The following is a 15,608-nucleotide window of genomic DNA, read 5'->3' as shown; positions in this document are numbered from 1 at the left end:
AGGATCTACTTTGCTCAGAGAACATAATAAGATGTTGTCCCAGTAGGCTAATTGTATGTTCTCTTAGTGCTGTTATCATGCCCATTTTTTTATTCTACATTATGGTTGAGTAAAAGAAAAAGACAAAAATAACTGGTGCAAGGGGTATCATGGTGTGTTCCTTTCAGCAAGTAACACATTACAGTGTTACCAAAAAAAAAAAAAGTAATTTCTTTTATCAAGCAAAGAGGTCTGGCTTCTGTTCAATTTTATAGCTGAACTGGCTGTTGTAAATTTCTATTATTTTGCATGAACTCTGAACACACCATAACTGTGTGTTTGTTCAGGAAAAAATAATCACCCACCTCAGCTTTGCTACACTTCAACATTAGAAAAAAAAGCAGTTGGTTATGGTAAGGACAAGGGTCTAGTTCTAGAACTCTCAGAACAAATGTGTTTAATGTGAAATCCTGAATGAATAGTATGGTTGCATCTCAGTGAATCATTGACTTAAATATCAAAATTATTTAGGAATATTATTTTCTCAAGTAAAAAAAATAATACTTCCAAAAAAAAAAATGACATACCACTCTCAGTGCAGCTTAATTGTATTCTTTTATCTATATTTTATATTTTTCAACTTTCACAATTGCATTTGAGTTTGAAAAAACATGAACTGCATACATGTCCAAGTTCTCAGTCAAAATTCCATCCTGGATTTCCCTTCTATCTCAGTTTTTCTTTTTTTATGAATGTATTTTAATTGTTTGATTCATAGATGGAGATTTCTTTCACTGCTACTAAGTGCCATTTAAAAAAAAACAGATACTGTGAAAAGGCAAGATTGTACAATTCACAGCACAACATTATTCATTTGGGGGAGGCTACCTAAAAGCAAACATTTTAAGGGGGGGATGGGGCTCTTGATAGAAAACTAATGTATCAGGGATTGATACTGCAGACAGTGTGAAGGGGGATTGCTTACTATTGAAATCAGTGGGACTATGTGGCAATAGCTTCCTAGTGTTTGCATGACTGGGCCCATGGACTTTTCTTGTGATCATCAGTAGTTGGAGTTTTCGACCATAAAGTCTTGCCTAAAGGGGACCCGATGCAATATGCGGTCAGTATCGCTAATGGGACACCAAAAGTCTGGTTACCACAGTAACCGCAATCAGCCTCTGCCCCTGGGAAGGTGGGAAGAGCAGCTGCTGCTGGAGGAGCTCAGATGATGGAGAGAAGCTTAATCTGAAGAGCTGGTTCCTGGCTCTGGTGGAGAGGTAGGTACTGGCACTGCCCAGGGGAGGGATTCTGACAGCATGTGGTGTATGAGGAGCGGGGTCCATGGGCTGTGGCCTATCCCAGTGATCTTGCCTTAGCCTCCCAGGGCCCCAGCTCTCTCCAGCCTGTCACTCCAGGGACCAATCTCCCCTCCACCTCATTATGTCCCAAATGGCCCTGGCCCCTCGCTCCTGGAACCGCTTCCCTCTTCCCCCCACCCCGCACCATGCCCTGACTGGTCAGACAAAAAGACTCCATGTTAGCTCCTCTCACCTCTGCAGGCGGCAGGTAGTCCCATGGGAGGGGGAAATGAGCACCGGGGAGCACTGTAGTGTCCGGTTTTGAAAAATTGGAAAGTTCGCAATCCTATTGGCTGTGCTGCTTCTGCTTTAAATCAGCACAATTTCTATAGAGTGTACGAGGGTTAACATAAATTTACCAGAATGCTGATGGCAACAATAGCATAACACTAAACATAAAAAACTAAAATTCCACAAATAACCTTCAGTATTTGGCCTCTAATCTCTTAAAGAAGATAAAACATAGTGGCAGTCAGATTCCAAGAAGCCCTCATTTTAAAATATTTTATTCATAGAAAATTAGGGTTGGAAGGGATCTCAGGAAGTCATCTAGTCCAATCCGCTGTTCAAAGCAAACTAAATCATTTTTATATTGTGTGGCTGTAGTTGCAGTGGGTTGGTGCAGAGTTATAAGCACTGGGACTAGGGAGGAACAGGGGCAAGGGAGTTTATTTATTTATTGTTGTAGAAGTTAATGGCAGTGTGGTTTTCAGTGGTTACTGAATTAGACCCCAAAGATGGCTGCATGGACAGGGACCCATATGCACTGCAATGTAAACAAGGGTGACACGTTTTTGCTTTGCAGTGAATGTGGACCTTTAACCGTGCCCCAAAACTGTGCAGAAAGCTTGGATGATGAGTTAAGGCATGAGCTGGCCAACCAGGAGACCTGGGGTCCCTGCCACACAGCTGCTGTGTGACCTTGAAGAAGTCACTGGCTCTCTCTGGGCCTAGTCCCCCAGCTGTAAGTGGGGCTGACCTTTACTTTGCTCAGCAAAGCCCCTAGAGGGCTATGGCTACACATGAGGGCTGCCCTCAGGATGAGCACCAGGGGGTGGTTGGAGCAGGGGTTAGCGCAGAGGCAGAGCTCCAGTGACAGGACACAGCCTCTGGAAGGGGGTCGGGCGGGGGGCAGCTTGTCCCGCCTCTCTCCCCCCACACACACACACACACACGAGGCAGCAGGAGGCTGGAAGGTCTGGGCGCTCCCCCCAGGCTGGGGAGCCGGGCGCGGGGCGCGCGCTGTCACTCAGCAGCGGGCCCGGCCACCCGCCCCTGCACCCGCCCCTCAGGCCCAGAGACGGACGTGCTGCCCACGGGCCGGGCGGGGTCTGGCTGGGGCTGGGAGCGAGCGGGCCGGGCTGGCAGGCGCAATCACGCCCCACGTTGCCATGGCGACGGCTGGGGCCAGACATGGCGGAGGAGAAGGAAGGAGCCGCCGCGGGTAAGAAACCGCCGCGGCTCAGCCACTGCCCCGCCTGCAATAGAAACACCCTCCCCCCCGCCCCTCGAAACCCCCGGGACCCCGCCTGAGCCGGGACCGGGGGCGAGGGCGTGGGGGGGGGGAGAGGAGAGAGAGAGAGAGACTGCGTAGGGGGCACTGGGAGATGGTGCAGCACATAGACCAATTAAAAAAAAAAGTCAACGTGCAACTCTCGCTAAATGTTAAAAACGGTCAGGCATCGATTTGAACAGAACCGAGGATTCATTGTAATAAGAGCGAAAGCAAAACTTTGATTGTGGTCGATGCCTAAAATTAAAGATGCACACCCACCATGTCATAGCGAACGGATTAGCCTGCAGAAGGCAACGACTTTGTATAGGCTTGACAGAAATCCATCGAAATGCACAGCGCCATCTGGAATCAAATGCATAGCACCATGTGAGCACCTGCTGTGTCAGGAGGAATCAGCTTTGCTAGTTATGGCATGGGTAAAATGTGCATAGTAAGGTTTTCCCCCCCCTAAAATGTCTCATCCCCCCAATACATTCCATGCTCCCCAGGGAGATGCACCCCGCAGTTTGAGAACCTCTGGTCTAGAGGGCCCCCCAGCCCATTTTATCCCACCACTCTGCTTTTGTTTCCTGTCATGATGCATCCCATACAGTTATAATTAATAACTTCAGGGAGTTCACAGTCCAGAATTAAAAGCCAGTATCAGCTCAAGGATGAAACCTGCCATTTTAGTTTTAATTTTTGGATTTATGGTCTTCCTCAGTTCGTCATTGTAAAACTCTTGGTTTGCTAAATAAAACCAATCTTGTCCTTTCTAGGGTTTTGTTACCATAATAAATATTATGTATCACACCTTAGTTCACAAAGTGATTTAACAAACATACAGTACCATACATGATGAAAATAATGCATCCACCACTGAAGTGTATCTTTCTGAGGTGATGGGGATTACTTTTGGCCAAGTACTCTAGGGCAAACCTTACAAAAAGTGTCATGGGATTTTTAATGACCGTGGAGAGCAGACAGAGGTTTTGTTTTACCACAGCAGAAAGACACAGTAAACTCTATGCAACTCAATTTATCTACCTTGGACGAACAAACAACCAAGTTGATTCTCCTGGGATCTGATTTTGTGTTTCCAGGTGATCTAAGTAGTTGGAATCAGATGCTTCAACAAGTTAGCTGTTCACTCTGCCTATACAATTTATTGTACTTCATTTTCGAATATAGCTAGTCATCACTGCCAAGAAAAAGTCATCAGTGTGATATCATTAAGTGATAATGCTCATGGTATTTCAGTATAGGAAGCATTAGAGAGGTTATGTTTAATGGACCACTAGTATCATTTATTACAAGAATATTCAGACATCAAGAATGCTAACGTCATTATATCCCAAGATAAAAGAGCAATAATATTTGTTTGCTGCATGAGATAATACTCAATATTTTTATTTTAACCCTTATTCCTCCTTTACACACACACTTACACGCATGCACGTGCATACATGCACACTAATAGTTGTTAATCATAATTTGCAAACTCTAAATATTATATTTGAAATAATAAAATTTCAGTAGTGAGCCATGTAATATTTTTATTAATTATGAAAAACAGTATGATCAATAGAGCAGTACTGCAGAAATATTTGTTGTTAATAGCTGTGATAAGAAGTTAGAAATTATTGTTACATGGATTTCTAAGGCACCAATTCCTGTTGTATGTAGGCAACATACATAAATTAAGAAAAAACATCAAATGTCCTTCAGAATAAAAAACTGATTTTTTTTTCTTCTCCCTTCATTCAGTTTTATGGGACTAATAAATAAATAGTTAAATCTATGTAGTTCACTTGGCCCTGTAGCCAAGGCCACTTCACGGCATAAATCTTAGGGGAATACCTACCAAAAGGGAGAAGTCTTGCGTCATGACCTAAAAGTAGTAAGACTTGGTCTCATCCTGATTTCTGCTGGTAACAGATTCCACATCTGAGAGCCTTCTACTTGCTACTGAGCATTCACCAGCAAATTAGAATCTGAGTTGTATCAGCCAGTGTTCCTTTTGAAAGCAGTTACTACTGTGATTTGAAGACTGCCTTTGAAGTAGCTTGGCCCTTACTTAGACACATAGGACATTAAAGATAAGGACCAGGACCTTTAATAATAACCATAATTTGCCAATGTAGAGCACAGAGTATTGTGATGTACTTTCATTTGTCTGCTCAGCAGACTAGCTGCTGCATGTTGAAGCATCTGTAGTTTGTGGGTAGACCTCTGGCTCAGGTAATTTGGTAGAGTGAATTGCAGTAATCCAGTCTCAAAATAATTAGAGTGGCCAGTTCCACATCTTCTCATATAACAGTACCTAGCTGTTATGTAGTGATTTTCATCCATATTTAGTATTTTCTTAAAAAGCACTTTGAGCAGATAAGGAAAGTGAGGCACAGACAGGCTAAGCAATTTGCCCAAAATGACACAACAAGTCATTGCTAGAGCTGGGAACAGAACTCAGGACTAAAAGTCAGGAAGCCTAGCTAGGGGCCCATAATACCACTTGGAGAAAGTTGAGTGGAAAGGGTCTAGCTAGTGTCCTGGCCAACTAAAAGTGACAGGACATTTCTGGTTAAGTCTCTTTGGCCATCTTTGAATAGGATATTTGGTTTTCGCACCATTTTGGCACTCCAAGAGCAGATACCCTCAACAGAGGACAAGGTCATAATTCCTCATGGTTTGTGTGGGTAATGTTTTTTGCAAAGTTTTCACAGTGAGAATATTTTTTCTGAAGGTGAATCAATGTGATATTGAAAAAATCCTATGCCTTTTGTTCAGTTTTGTGTTTTCAAGTTTTGAACATCATCCAGAACATTATTTCTAATAGGACTAAGTTAATAATAATAATAATATCTCCTTTGGGAAGGATAGTCTAAGGGTTAAGAGCACTAACTCAGGACATGGAAGACGTAGGTGCAGTTCCCTGCATTTGTAAACTTCTGGTGAGATCTTGGACTTAGTCATTCTGTGCCTCAGTTCACCATCTGTAAAATGGAGATAATACTTTCCTACCTAACAGGTTGTGAGAATAAATACATTGAAGATTTTAAGTAGAGAGATTTATAGACATTCAATGGGATTTTCAAAAATATCTGGGCCCTGGTCTACACTTACCTGGAGATTCTGCGGCAGTCGACGGGAGTTACGCAAACTATGCAGAGTAGCTTGTGTAACTCACATCGACTGCTCTGCTTCCCTTCTGCGTGCTGTCTACACTGCGCTGTGCCTGTTCCTGTTGACGCAGCGCTATGCTACTTGAGGGGGTGGTTTACCAGCGTCGACTTCCCGCTCAATCGATCCAGAAAGATCGATCTGGCAGCGGCAGATTTGCCACTGTCAGTATAGACATGGCCTAAATGAGTTAGGTTCTTAATTCCATTGAAAATCAGTAGGAGATAGGAACCTAACTTGCTTTTTTAGCATTTGTGAAAATCCCAGTGTGATGGAGCGTAACTCCCATCACCTACAAGCCAAGGGAAAGAACTTAGTTCTGTTTTGCCCCTAGTGGGTGATTAACTAATTGCCTCCTGGCCAGAGGAGGTGGAGCTAGGCCTTATAAGTAGACTAAGAGCATACAGGTGTGTAGAAGAGAGTTGTTTTGGGTGGGGGAGGAGCTCTGAAGTAGGGTATAACAGTAAGTTAGGTCATGTGAGGGAAGCTTTTATATAGTGCTAACAAGGGAACTACAGTGGGGCCTGAGGGGATGGGTAGTTTGTTTGAAGATTTTTTTCTGCTACCCTGGAAAGGGTCTAGACATTTATATGGCTTGGCTGGAAGAGGAGTTGAGAGAAGATAGGCTGAGAAGGCCATTGCAGGTCCAAAGGAGAGCCCCAGTAAGATGTACTAGAGCTGAAGACCCCATGGAATGCTGTGACCACAGATGATGGGAAGCCCATGAAGGGAGAATGTGCTACTGTGCACATGCATTTGTTATTCCTCATAATCCTCAGTGAGGTAGTAAGTACTATTTCCTTTTTACCAATGGCTAACTGAAACAGTGTGGTGAAGTGACTTGCCTCATTAGGCTTCAAGATATTTCATGCTGAAATGAATGGGATAGTTCACTCCCTTTTCAGATAGTGTTTCTGCAGATTCTAGTTGAGTCAGTTGGGGCTCTCAGAATTGAAGTATCTAAAATCACTAGTTACCTGAGCTGGATGGAAATTTTACTGTGAAACTAAGGCTGTAGTGTAGCTATAGCGTATGTTGGCAAAATTTATGTTGCTTGGGGTGTATGACTTTTCCACCTGCTGAGTGACAGAAGTTACACTGACATAAGCACTCGCGTGCATAGCTTCTCCTGCTGGCATAACTTTTGCCACTTATGGAGGTGTGTTTTTTTGTTTAAATGCTGACAGGAAAGCTCTCTTCCTGTTGGCAATGACCATCTTCACCAGATATGCTGCAGTGGTGCAGTTGTATGGGTACAGCTGTGCTGCTGCAGTGTTGTACATATAGACATGGCTTTAGTTTTGTCAGAAATTGCTGACTTGCTGAAGTGAAACAGTCTGCTAAATCTATTACAGATTTGACAAAACTTTTTATGAAACAGTGGGAAGCCCAAAGATCCTAGGAGCCAGTCCTAAAATTTCCAGGCTCCATGATGAGTGAGAGTTCTGGCTCCCTATCAGGGAGCAGCTGAATGAAATTAACATTCTTGTCAGTTTCACAGCTGCTATTCATTCAGTAACTGCAGTAAAAATATATCAGTCACATTTTGTTCCAGGAATGCCATATCTTGGGGTCTTCAGAACAAAACTTCCAAATTGGTACAAAAGCAGATTTGTAAATACCAAAACTTCTCATTGAGCAAAATTTCTGAGTTTTGGCCAGCTATCCTAGTCACTTTTCAGAAACTTGGCCCTTGTTTTTAACCAATAAAAAGTGCTCTACAGTATGAAACAGAAACTGCAGTTTGTATAATGTGGTTCAGACAACACAGTACCATTAATTGTATTGCCAAATTAGCCTTTGGGGTATTTCTAGAAATTCTTCGCTGTAGGCTTCTACTAGCTTTTGTAGCTTCCCTTGGGTCCTATTATTTTAAACTTTTTTCTTTGATCTGAGATTAAGTTCCTGATTCTGTGTTACAGATATACACAGCAAGAGACAATATGTAACAAAATTCTGCATACTCTTGTGTGCATGCTAAACTTTATTTTTATGAGTAGTTCCATTAACTTAAATGACTATTCATGAGAATAGTCTCACTTAAGTTAATGGGACTACTAGTGAGTAAAGTTATGCATGTGCATAAATGTTTGCAGAATCAGGCCTGTAGTCTCCATGCCTATTCTCATTAGCTATTGTTTCGTTTCTTTATTGTACTGCTACTTTTTTCCTAACCCTATTTTGAAAATGTATTTTATACTCAGCTGATTTTACTCTGGTGCTCTTTTTTGCTGTCTTCTCTGTATGTATTTTCCTTTCTTTCATTCTGTTCTTTCCCTTTTTAGGGTGCTTAATTCAATCTGTTTTCTATTCTTTTTGCTGATGGCTTCTGTACACTTTGACATAACATGTCAGATACTCCCAAATGTTAACATCTCCTAGCTTGATGCTTCTATTGCAAGAACCTGAAAGCAAAACGTCAGATGGTGCCTTAGTAGAGCCTAATGTAGGACTAGTGAACAAGAGACCCATTTTCTTCCGGTTAGGATTTCAGTAATTACATAAAAGACAAGTGTTGAATATCCTTATCTTTATGGGAATGTCATGTAATTGATCAGTTTTTCTGATATAAGAAATATGGTTGGGAGGGAGGCGAGAGGAAGGAAGAAAAATGCAGTTAATAGATATTAAGGCTAGAAGGGACCATTAGATCATCTACCTGACCTTTTGCATAACAGAAGCCATAGACTTTTCACCCAGTAACAACTTATATTGAGCCCAGTAACTTGGGTTTGACTAAAGCATATCTTCCAAAAAGTCTGGATTTGAACTCTTCAGTAGATGGAGAATGTACCACTTCCCTTAGTAGCTGTCATGCGGGCTGGCTTGAGAGGGGGGGCAGCTAATATATTGTGTGACATCAGCATGGCAGAATCATAATAATCCATGTGGGATAGGCCATGTCAGGTACTGTTAGAAAGGTTATGATATGCTAAGTAAGAGAATATTACTTATGTTCATGTGTAATATGTGAAATGGAAGTTATAGATGTATTTGAGATATCTGTGTTTCAATTGGGCTGCCAGGGCAACACCCCAGATAGGAAGGCTGCAGAACAATGGCCAGCGTAATGGCCCATTAAGGCCTCCCCAGGTGCAAGGGGCCTAGAGAGAGAAGCCAGCATCACTAATGAGTCACCAGAACCTGCTTATGTGACTGGACCCCAGGCACACCTGAAGAGTCACCAGGATTGGCCCATGTGACTCTGGACTCCATTTTGGGTCTTGTGACTGTCCGCAGGCCGCATGGCCGGGGGAGGGGGTTTATAAGATCAAACCACAGGATCCATCTTGGTCTATGATCCTGTCCAGCTGCAGACACACACCTACCTCTGGACCAATTCATCTTGCAACTGAACTGAAAGACTTAGACCCATCCAGGTATTGGATGTGAACCAGAGGGAACTATACAAGCCTGCAACTCCACAGCTCTTCCAGAAACCTGAAGTATATGGACTTTTAATCATTTGCATATCTGTAATTTACTTTAACCCTTTAACATTTCTCTCGTGGTTTATTTCTTTCTTTTTACAATAAACCTTTAGTTTAGATACTAAAGGATTGCTGATAGCATGGTATTTTAGGTAAGATCCAAACTTATATTGATCTGGTGCTGTGGCTGACCCTTTGGGGTCAGAGGGAACCTTTTTAGCAAAGAGCAGAGAGTTTAAGTAACTGGTCTCTTTGCTGGACCTGGTGCTGATTTGGGAGCCTGGAGCTGAAATGCAGTGAAGGGGGCTGTGGGCATTTGTGGACTGGCTTCGTGATATCCAGTGTGGGGTAATCAGAAGCAGTTCATGGCTGGTTGGGAAGCCGAGCTTTAGTGTCACCCACCAGCGTGGGGAGAATCTGCTCTCCTTTTGCAGCCTGCCCTGACCTTGGCATTATCAGTTGGCTACCCTGGGCATGGGTCGTATCACAGTAGCTTGTTCCAATGGTTATCAATTGTGGGTTTTTTTGGTGCTTTGATTACTGTTTAAAATATGTAATCAATCTTGACAATTTCATTTCCCTACCTGTATTTTGCAACTTAACATTATAATTTTATATATAGTAGGACTGGATTACATTGCCAACCCAGACATTCAGAAACCATGAGTCAGACCCACTCTCCCAAAATCATGAGACCGGCTTAAACATCATGAGATTTAAAAAGAACAACTCTGGATTTTTTTTAATTTGCCTTCTGGATTTTGAGCCTGTAGGTTACTCTTACATCCATTTTCCAGCTTTTCTTTGTAACATGAAGGGCTACAAACGTAGTACTTTTTTCAATGAGAGAGACAAGGTAGGTGAAATCTTTTATTTGTCCCTCCCACCAACAGAAGGTAGTCAATCTTTCAAGTTTCACAGAGTTCTTCAGGGGAAGGTCACCAGAGTGTCTAAGATAAATACAAGTTGGGACAGACTGTCAAGCATAAAGGGTTCAGACATGCTGTAGGAGACTACTTAAAATGCAGTGGGCAATTAAGCATTTGCAGGCAGTGGGGTGTGTTACAAATTGTCATGAGCCACTAAACAAACCATTGTCCATTGTCTATTTTTAGTGTCTAGCAGAGTTATGAATTTAAGTTCCCAGGCTTGTCTTTTGAAGGTAGTAGTCAGGTTTCAATGACATTTTTTTAAACTTATCTTTGGACGGAGACCAAGCAAGGACTATTTCAACCCCAAAGGAAAACGTTGGAAATGTGAGTGTATAAAAACATGTTTGTAATGGAAACTAATGTATAAACTTAACAATAGTAGTTGCTACTGGCGATCACTATAACGTTTTCATTTTCTGTATGTGGTCTTCAGACACTGCTTTGTAAGCTGCTTGAAAGGAAAACCTCATAATTTTCAGTAGACTGTAGTGCTTTTTAACATATTCAGAATGAGACAGTGCAATTTGAGATCTCGTTATACTGATATTTGAGACTGAAGCAGACAACAAAATGCATTCATATTTATAGGTAAATACAGGCTGTCTTTTCTAATCTTCTAGATTTTAGTGCCACTATAGATCTAGTCATTTTCATTTGATGTGTTCTTAAGGCACTTGAGGATTCTCTGGAGGTGGGGAGAGAAGAGAGTTTCTTGTTTCCATGGTGCAGAAGTTTTTCAGATTAATTTTACTTCTAGCTGACTAATTCAGCAAGAAATTAATTGGTTTATAGAAACCAGTTTATAATATTTTGTCTTTTCAGCAATGCCAAGTATCAGATTCACAATGCTGACAATGATTTGCAGTGCTCATACAAATGATCTTTTCTCCAACAGTAGTTAATATGCTGTTCAGAAGAATTTGGGTTTTTATTCCATGTCTGTACACTAATGTTTTCACACCCGATTCACTGATTTCTCCAGTTTAGAAATATGTTTATGGGCACAGTTATATATTCAATGATATTTGCAATAAAATATGGCAAAACTGAAGCCCACATGAGGAGCCTGATCTACTAGTTAGCATAGCTCTGCAATGGACATGTGTATGCAGTCCCATAGGATCAAATTTTTCAAAGTGGCCTCTAATACTGGATACCCAACTTTAGAAACTTAAGGTCTGATATTTTTTTCTTCAGAAATTGTGAACACCCACAATTCAAAATGAAGCAAGTGGTAATGCTGAGTGCTCAGCACCTCTAAAAATCAGATCACTTGTATTTAGGTGCTTAAGTATGGATTTAGATGCCTTACTTAAACCAAACTTTCATACCTGGGTGCCTAAAGTATCTAAACTACAGCACCCAAAATTAGAGGCTACTTTTGAAATTGTTCCTTTTAGTGTCTCTGTCCCTCCACTTCCTCATTTGTAAAACAGGGATAAAACAACATTGGGCTTTTATGAGGATTAATTAACTGATAAATGTAAACCTCATTGAATTTGTCAGATGAAGGATGTTGTAAAAGTGCAGAGTATTTTTATTTGGTAGGCAAATAGAAAACTCAGATGCCATGTAGCTCAATGGGCTTCTAGTAGCCAGTCTTAATAAATGATGATACAAAGCTTATTATGTGTTATTGCTAATGTGTATTAGTCAATAAATGGACATTATCTGTGATGTGACCATTACATACTGTAGTGATGAAGGCCATAGCAGTACCTAAATAAAAGCTCAACATACCAAGAGTTGACGTTCGTTCACTGATATATGCACGTGCAGCAGAAGTACTATTGTATTTATAAATGATTATTTTAAGACCAATTATTAAAGTTCTTAATTCTTTTGCTGTTTTTCCCCCCACTTTACATAGATTTCCTCTGAAGGGCCAAAGCTAGTACTTCAGAGTGGTCAATCTGGGATCGTAGGTAGAACGTGTGTGTTACCATAGACCAAGTATTATCAGCAGAACTCTAGTGGTTGATACATATTTATACAAAAGTCATACTTCCAAAAATTGTTTCTTATGCAGTAATTGCATGAAATCCAATGTATTCTTCTGGATTTTAGGGATTAAATAGTAATATTTTTTGAATTTATATTGTGCATTTCATCACAAATAACTTTACAAACTACAGTATTAGAGCAGAATGGCAAATAAGAGTTGCTTATTGTTTAATGGATGACTATTCTAAAAGTGCCAACATTCATATGATTACTGAGATTATCTAACTTGCTGTGCCTCAGGGGCGTGTGGGGATAGGGCTTGTGTTCCAAATTTGGGATCATTTGAGCAAGGGATTCCTGAGATACTGTCGCCCTAAAATCACTTGGTTTTTCTAACTTCTTTTGCACACAGCTGGGGATCAAATTATGCCTAAAATCCTCCCCAAACTGATCTCAGCTGCTTGGTTCTCATGCTTTAGCTGAGAGAGAGCCCCTTACTCCTTTGGGGATGCAAAATTGAAAAAGTTAATGGTAAAGTTTACAATTCCAGGCTGGCGGGAGCAAAACAGGTGTGCTAAAACAAAGTGAATGTGAGAGTAGGGTTCTTGTAAAGCCAGAATGTTTGCAGGCAGTTTATCACAGGTTAAAACTTCATTGCGCATGCCAAAAAAAAAAAAAAAAAAAATGGGACTGAGTCTCAGAACCTGGGTTAATTGACTCGTGCTTATGGTACTTGAGCTGTGAGGCTAAAATTGCAGTGTAGACATCTGGGCTCGGGCTCCGAGGTCCACCTCCTTGCTGTGTATCAGGGTTAAAGGTTTACTGAGATCATAGTTGGGAGTGGTGAGAATAGGTATGTTTGTGCACTGAGTGCATGCACCAGTGCTCAGACCCAGTGTGAGGAGCTGAGAATGGCCACACTTTGTGTGTGGCGAAGTTCCACAAATATTAAAACCGTGGGAGTGGGGATAAGAACACCCATTGAGATTCACTGAGCAATTCGTACCACTCAGGGCTATATTCATCTCTATCTGAGAACTTTTCTGTGAGAGAAATGGGCCACTTCACATGTCTCTGAGGCTCCTGTGCTTCACTCTCCAGAGGTCTTCCAGGGGGGACACCAACTCCTCTAGATATTTGCCTAGTTTTACAACAGGCTATATAAAAAGCACTAACGAAATTAGTACAAACTAAAATTTCATACAGACAATGACTTGTTTACACTGCTCTATATGCTATACACTGAAATGTAAGTATATTTATATTTCAATTGATTTATTTTATAATTATATAGTAAAAATGAGGAAGTAAGCAATTTTTCAGTAACAGTGTGCTGTGACACATTTGTATTTTTATGTCTGATTTTTGTAAGCAAATAGTTTTTTAAGTGAGATGTAACTCGGGGATATGCAAGACCAATCAGATTCCTGATAGGGGTATAGTAGTCTGGAAAGGTTGAGAGCCACTGCTCTAGCTTACCAGGGACAGTGTGGTGAGGAGGAGGGGTGTGAGTAAGGGAAGGGGCTGGGAATGTTTTGGGTGTGGTCAGAGCAATGAGCATGATGGAGAGAATGTTGGAGCCGTGCGGGGGAGAATCTGAGTTGGGGTGGGGAATATGAGGGTTGCTGAAATGAGTAGGAGTGTGGCAGTGGTGTAAGTGTGCTTGGAAAGGACATGGTCAGAACTATGCAGTGGGGGCTGTGGGAGGGAGGTGCTTCAGCTCTGTCCCCTGTAGACCTGCACATCCATGTTCCCCTAAGTCTGCCCCCTCCCCTTCAAAAATGTTCCCATTTACTCTGTGGTAGCCTTTGCACTGTTCCTGAATTCTCTTCTCGGTTCCTCAACATGCTGGCACCCACCTCTCCATGGAGAGAAGAGCTGAGGGGAGAGAACTGGGTTGTGCTGGATAGGCTAGAGAGAAAGGAGATGATGCAGGGGCAGTGAAGGAACTAAAATGCAACCAGTGCTTTCTCTGGATGTGGTAATGATTTCCAAGGAGCCAAAGGCACTAGCATTCTACCCTTACAGATTCTATAGGACAGATCAGAAACAGTGCACATGAATGTTGTAGGACACAATCTAACACCTTCCTTTTACTAAGGTAAAACTTGAATTTTGCTCATGCAGAGCAAACAGGAGCTACCTACAGCTGGCCTACACTCCCAACACAGCTTGCTCCACACAAACCACCCCAGGCTTGCAAAATATTAACACCCTTTCACTCTTGCCCTGAGGATTCCTTCTGTGACATTGCCTTAACTTGCCCTCACAAAGCGTGGTGATGACTATTGTGTATGCCACTAGGCTGATGACTGTTTCCAGGACAAGACCAATTTGTACTGCTCAGACAACCGACACAATTCCTCACTGAAAGGAGTCATGCTTGATCCTTCAAAGTACACAACTAACTTGTTGCAATTGATTCCTCCACCTAACACTGAACGCAGTTAGTGGATGCAGATAAATGCTAAAAACGTATCTGTTGAACACAACACAAACAATGCACTTTCTTAGTCCTTTCTTATGGCTGCTTATCATGGCAACCTCATACTGAACCATTCCCAGTAGCTATTGCTGGCTCTAGGGAGAGAAGTTAAGGGTTTGTTGTGGGAATGGTGTGTACCTTCACTCTGTATTTCTGGGGTTTCAGAAGTTTAAGTTTTTATTGCCTTAACTCTTCAATTCCTGATTTTTCTGAGGTTTGAGTGTAGATGAACTCATCATGCTGGAAGCGCAAGGCACCACTAGTTAACTTTAACTCTGTGTTAACAAAGTGGGGGATAAAAGACCTCTAGGTAACAGGAGCACACAAAGTTTCTTTCATGTTGCTTTCACATACTCTGAATATTTCATAAACCAAATTGCCAGGACACAGAAATATGTTTACTTCTACATTTATCTCTAGTAAGCAGAATGTAAATATATTTATATTTTCTATGTCAAGAACTGGAAAAATAATTGAAAAAGGGAAAAACTTTTGGAAAATCTAATACTCGAGTATAACCATGAGAAGATGGAGTAACTCTCTACATATGGACAATGTGACAATAAGCTGTTGACTACATCTTCTAAATTGGTATTCATGTTGTTGCTGTCTAGAGCCTTGAAGCCCTCTTAATTCTTTGCAGGTTACCTAAACTGGAATTTGCAGGTGAGATATGGACATTGCTTTACAATTATGAACATGATTTATCATACTTGTGACATTATTAGGTTAATGTTAATACAGATACACATCTGTATAATTTTATCTTATTTTCCCAGTTCATGTATGTTAGTGACCGAA

At 41.4% G+C, this 15,608-nt stretch overlaps 1 protein-coding gene across 5 annotated transcripts in view; it reads left to right on the top strand.

Moving 5' to 3' along the window:
- Positions 1-2,537: 2,537 nt before the first annotated feature.
- The window catches only part of EFCAB2 (EF-hand calcium binding domain 2), a 40,697-nt gene continuing 27,626 nt past the window's right edge, over positions 2,538-15,608 (top strand). For 2 of the 5 annotated variants that reach the window (XM_067555277.1, XM_067555276.1), the window contains exon 1: positions 2,538-2,784. In XM_067555277.1, the coding sequence (XP_067411378.1) occupies positions 2,732-2,784 (53 nt within the window). In that variant the 5' untranslated portion in view covers positions 2,538-2,731. Of the gene's footprint in view, positions 2,785-6,671; positions 6,802-15,608 lie in introns of those variants that run through there. The other 3 variants (XM_067555280.1, XM_067555278.1, XM_067555279.1) reach the window with 2 other exon arrangements.

Source organism: Emydura macquarii, unplaced genomic scaffold (assembly GCF_026122565.2).
Source record: "Emydura macquarii macquarii isolate MOO-44397 ecotype Brisbane River unplaced genomic scaffold, CSIRO-AGI_Emac_v2 contig_1597, whole genome shotgun sequence".
NCBI lineage: Eukaryota > Metazoa > Chordata > Testudines > Chelidae > Emydura > Emydura macquarii.
The sequence above is the reverse complement of the archived record's forward strand: the minus strand, read 5'-3'. Positions and strand labels throughout refer to the sequence as shown.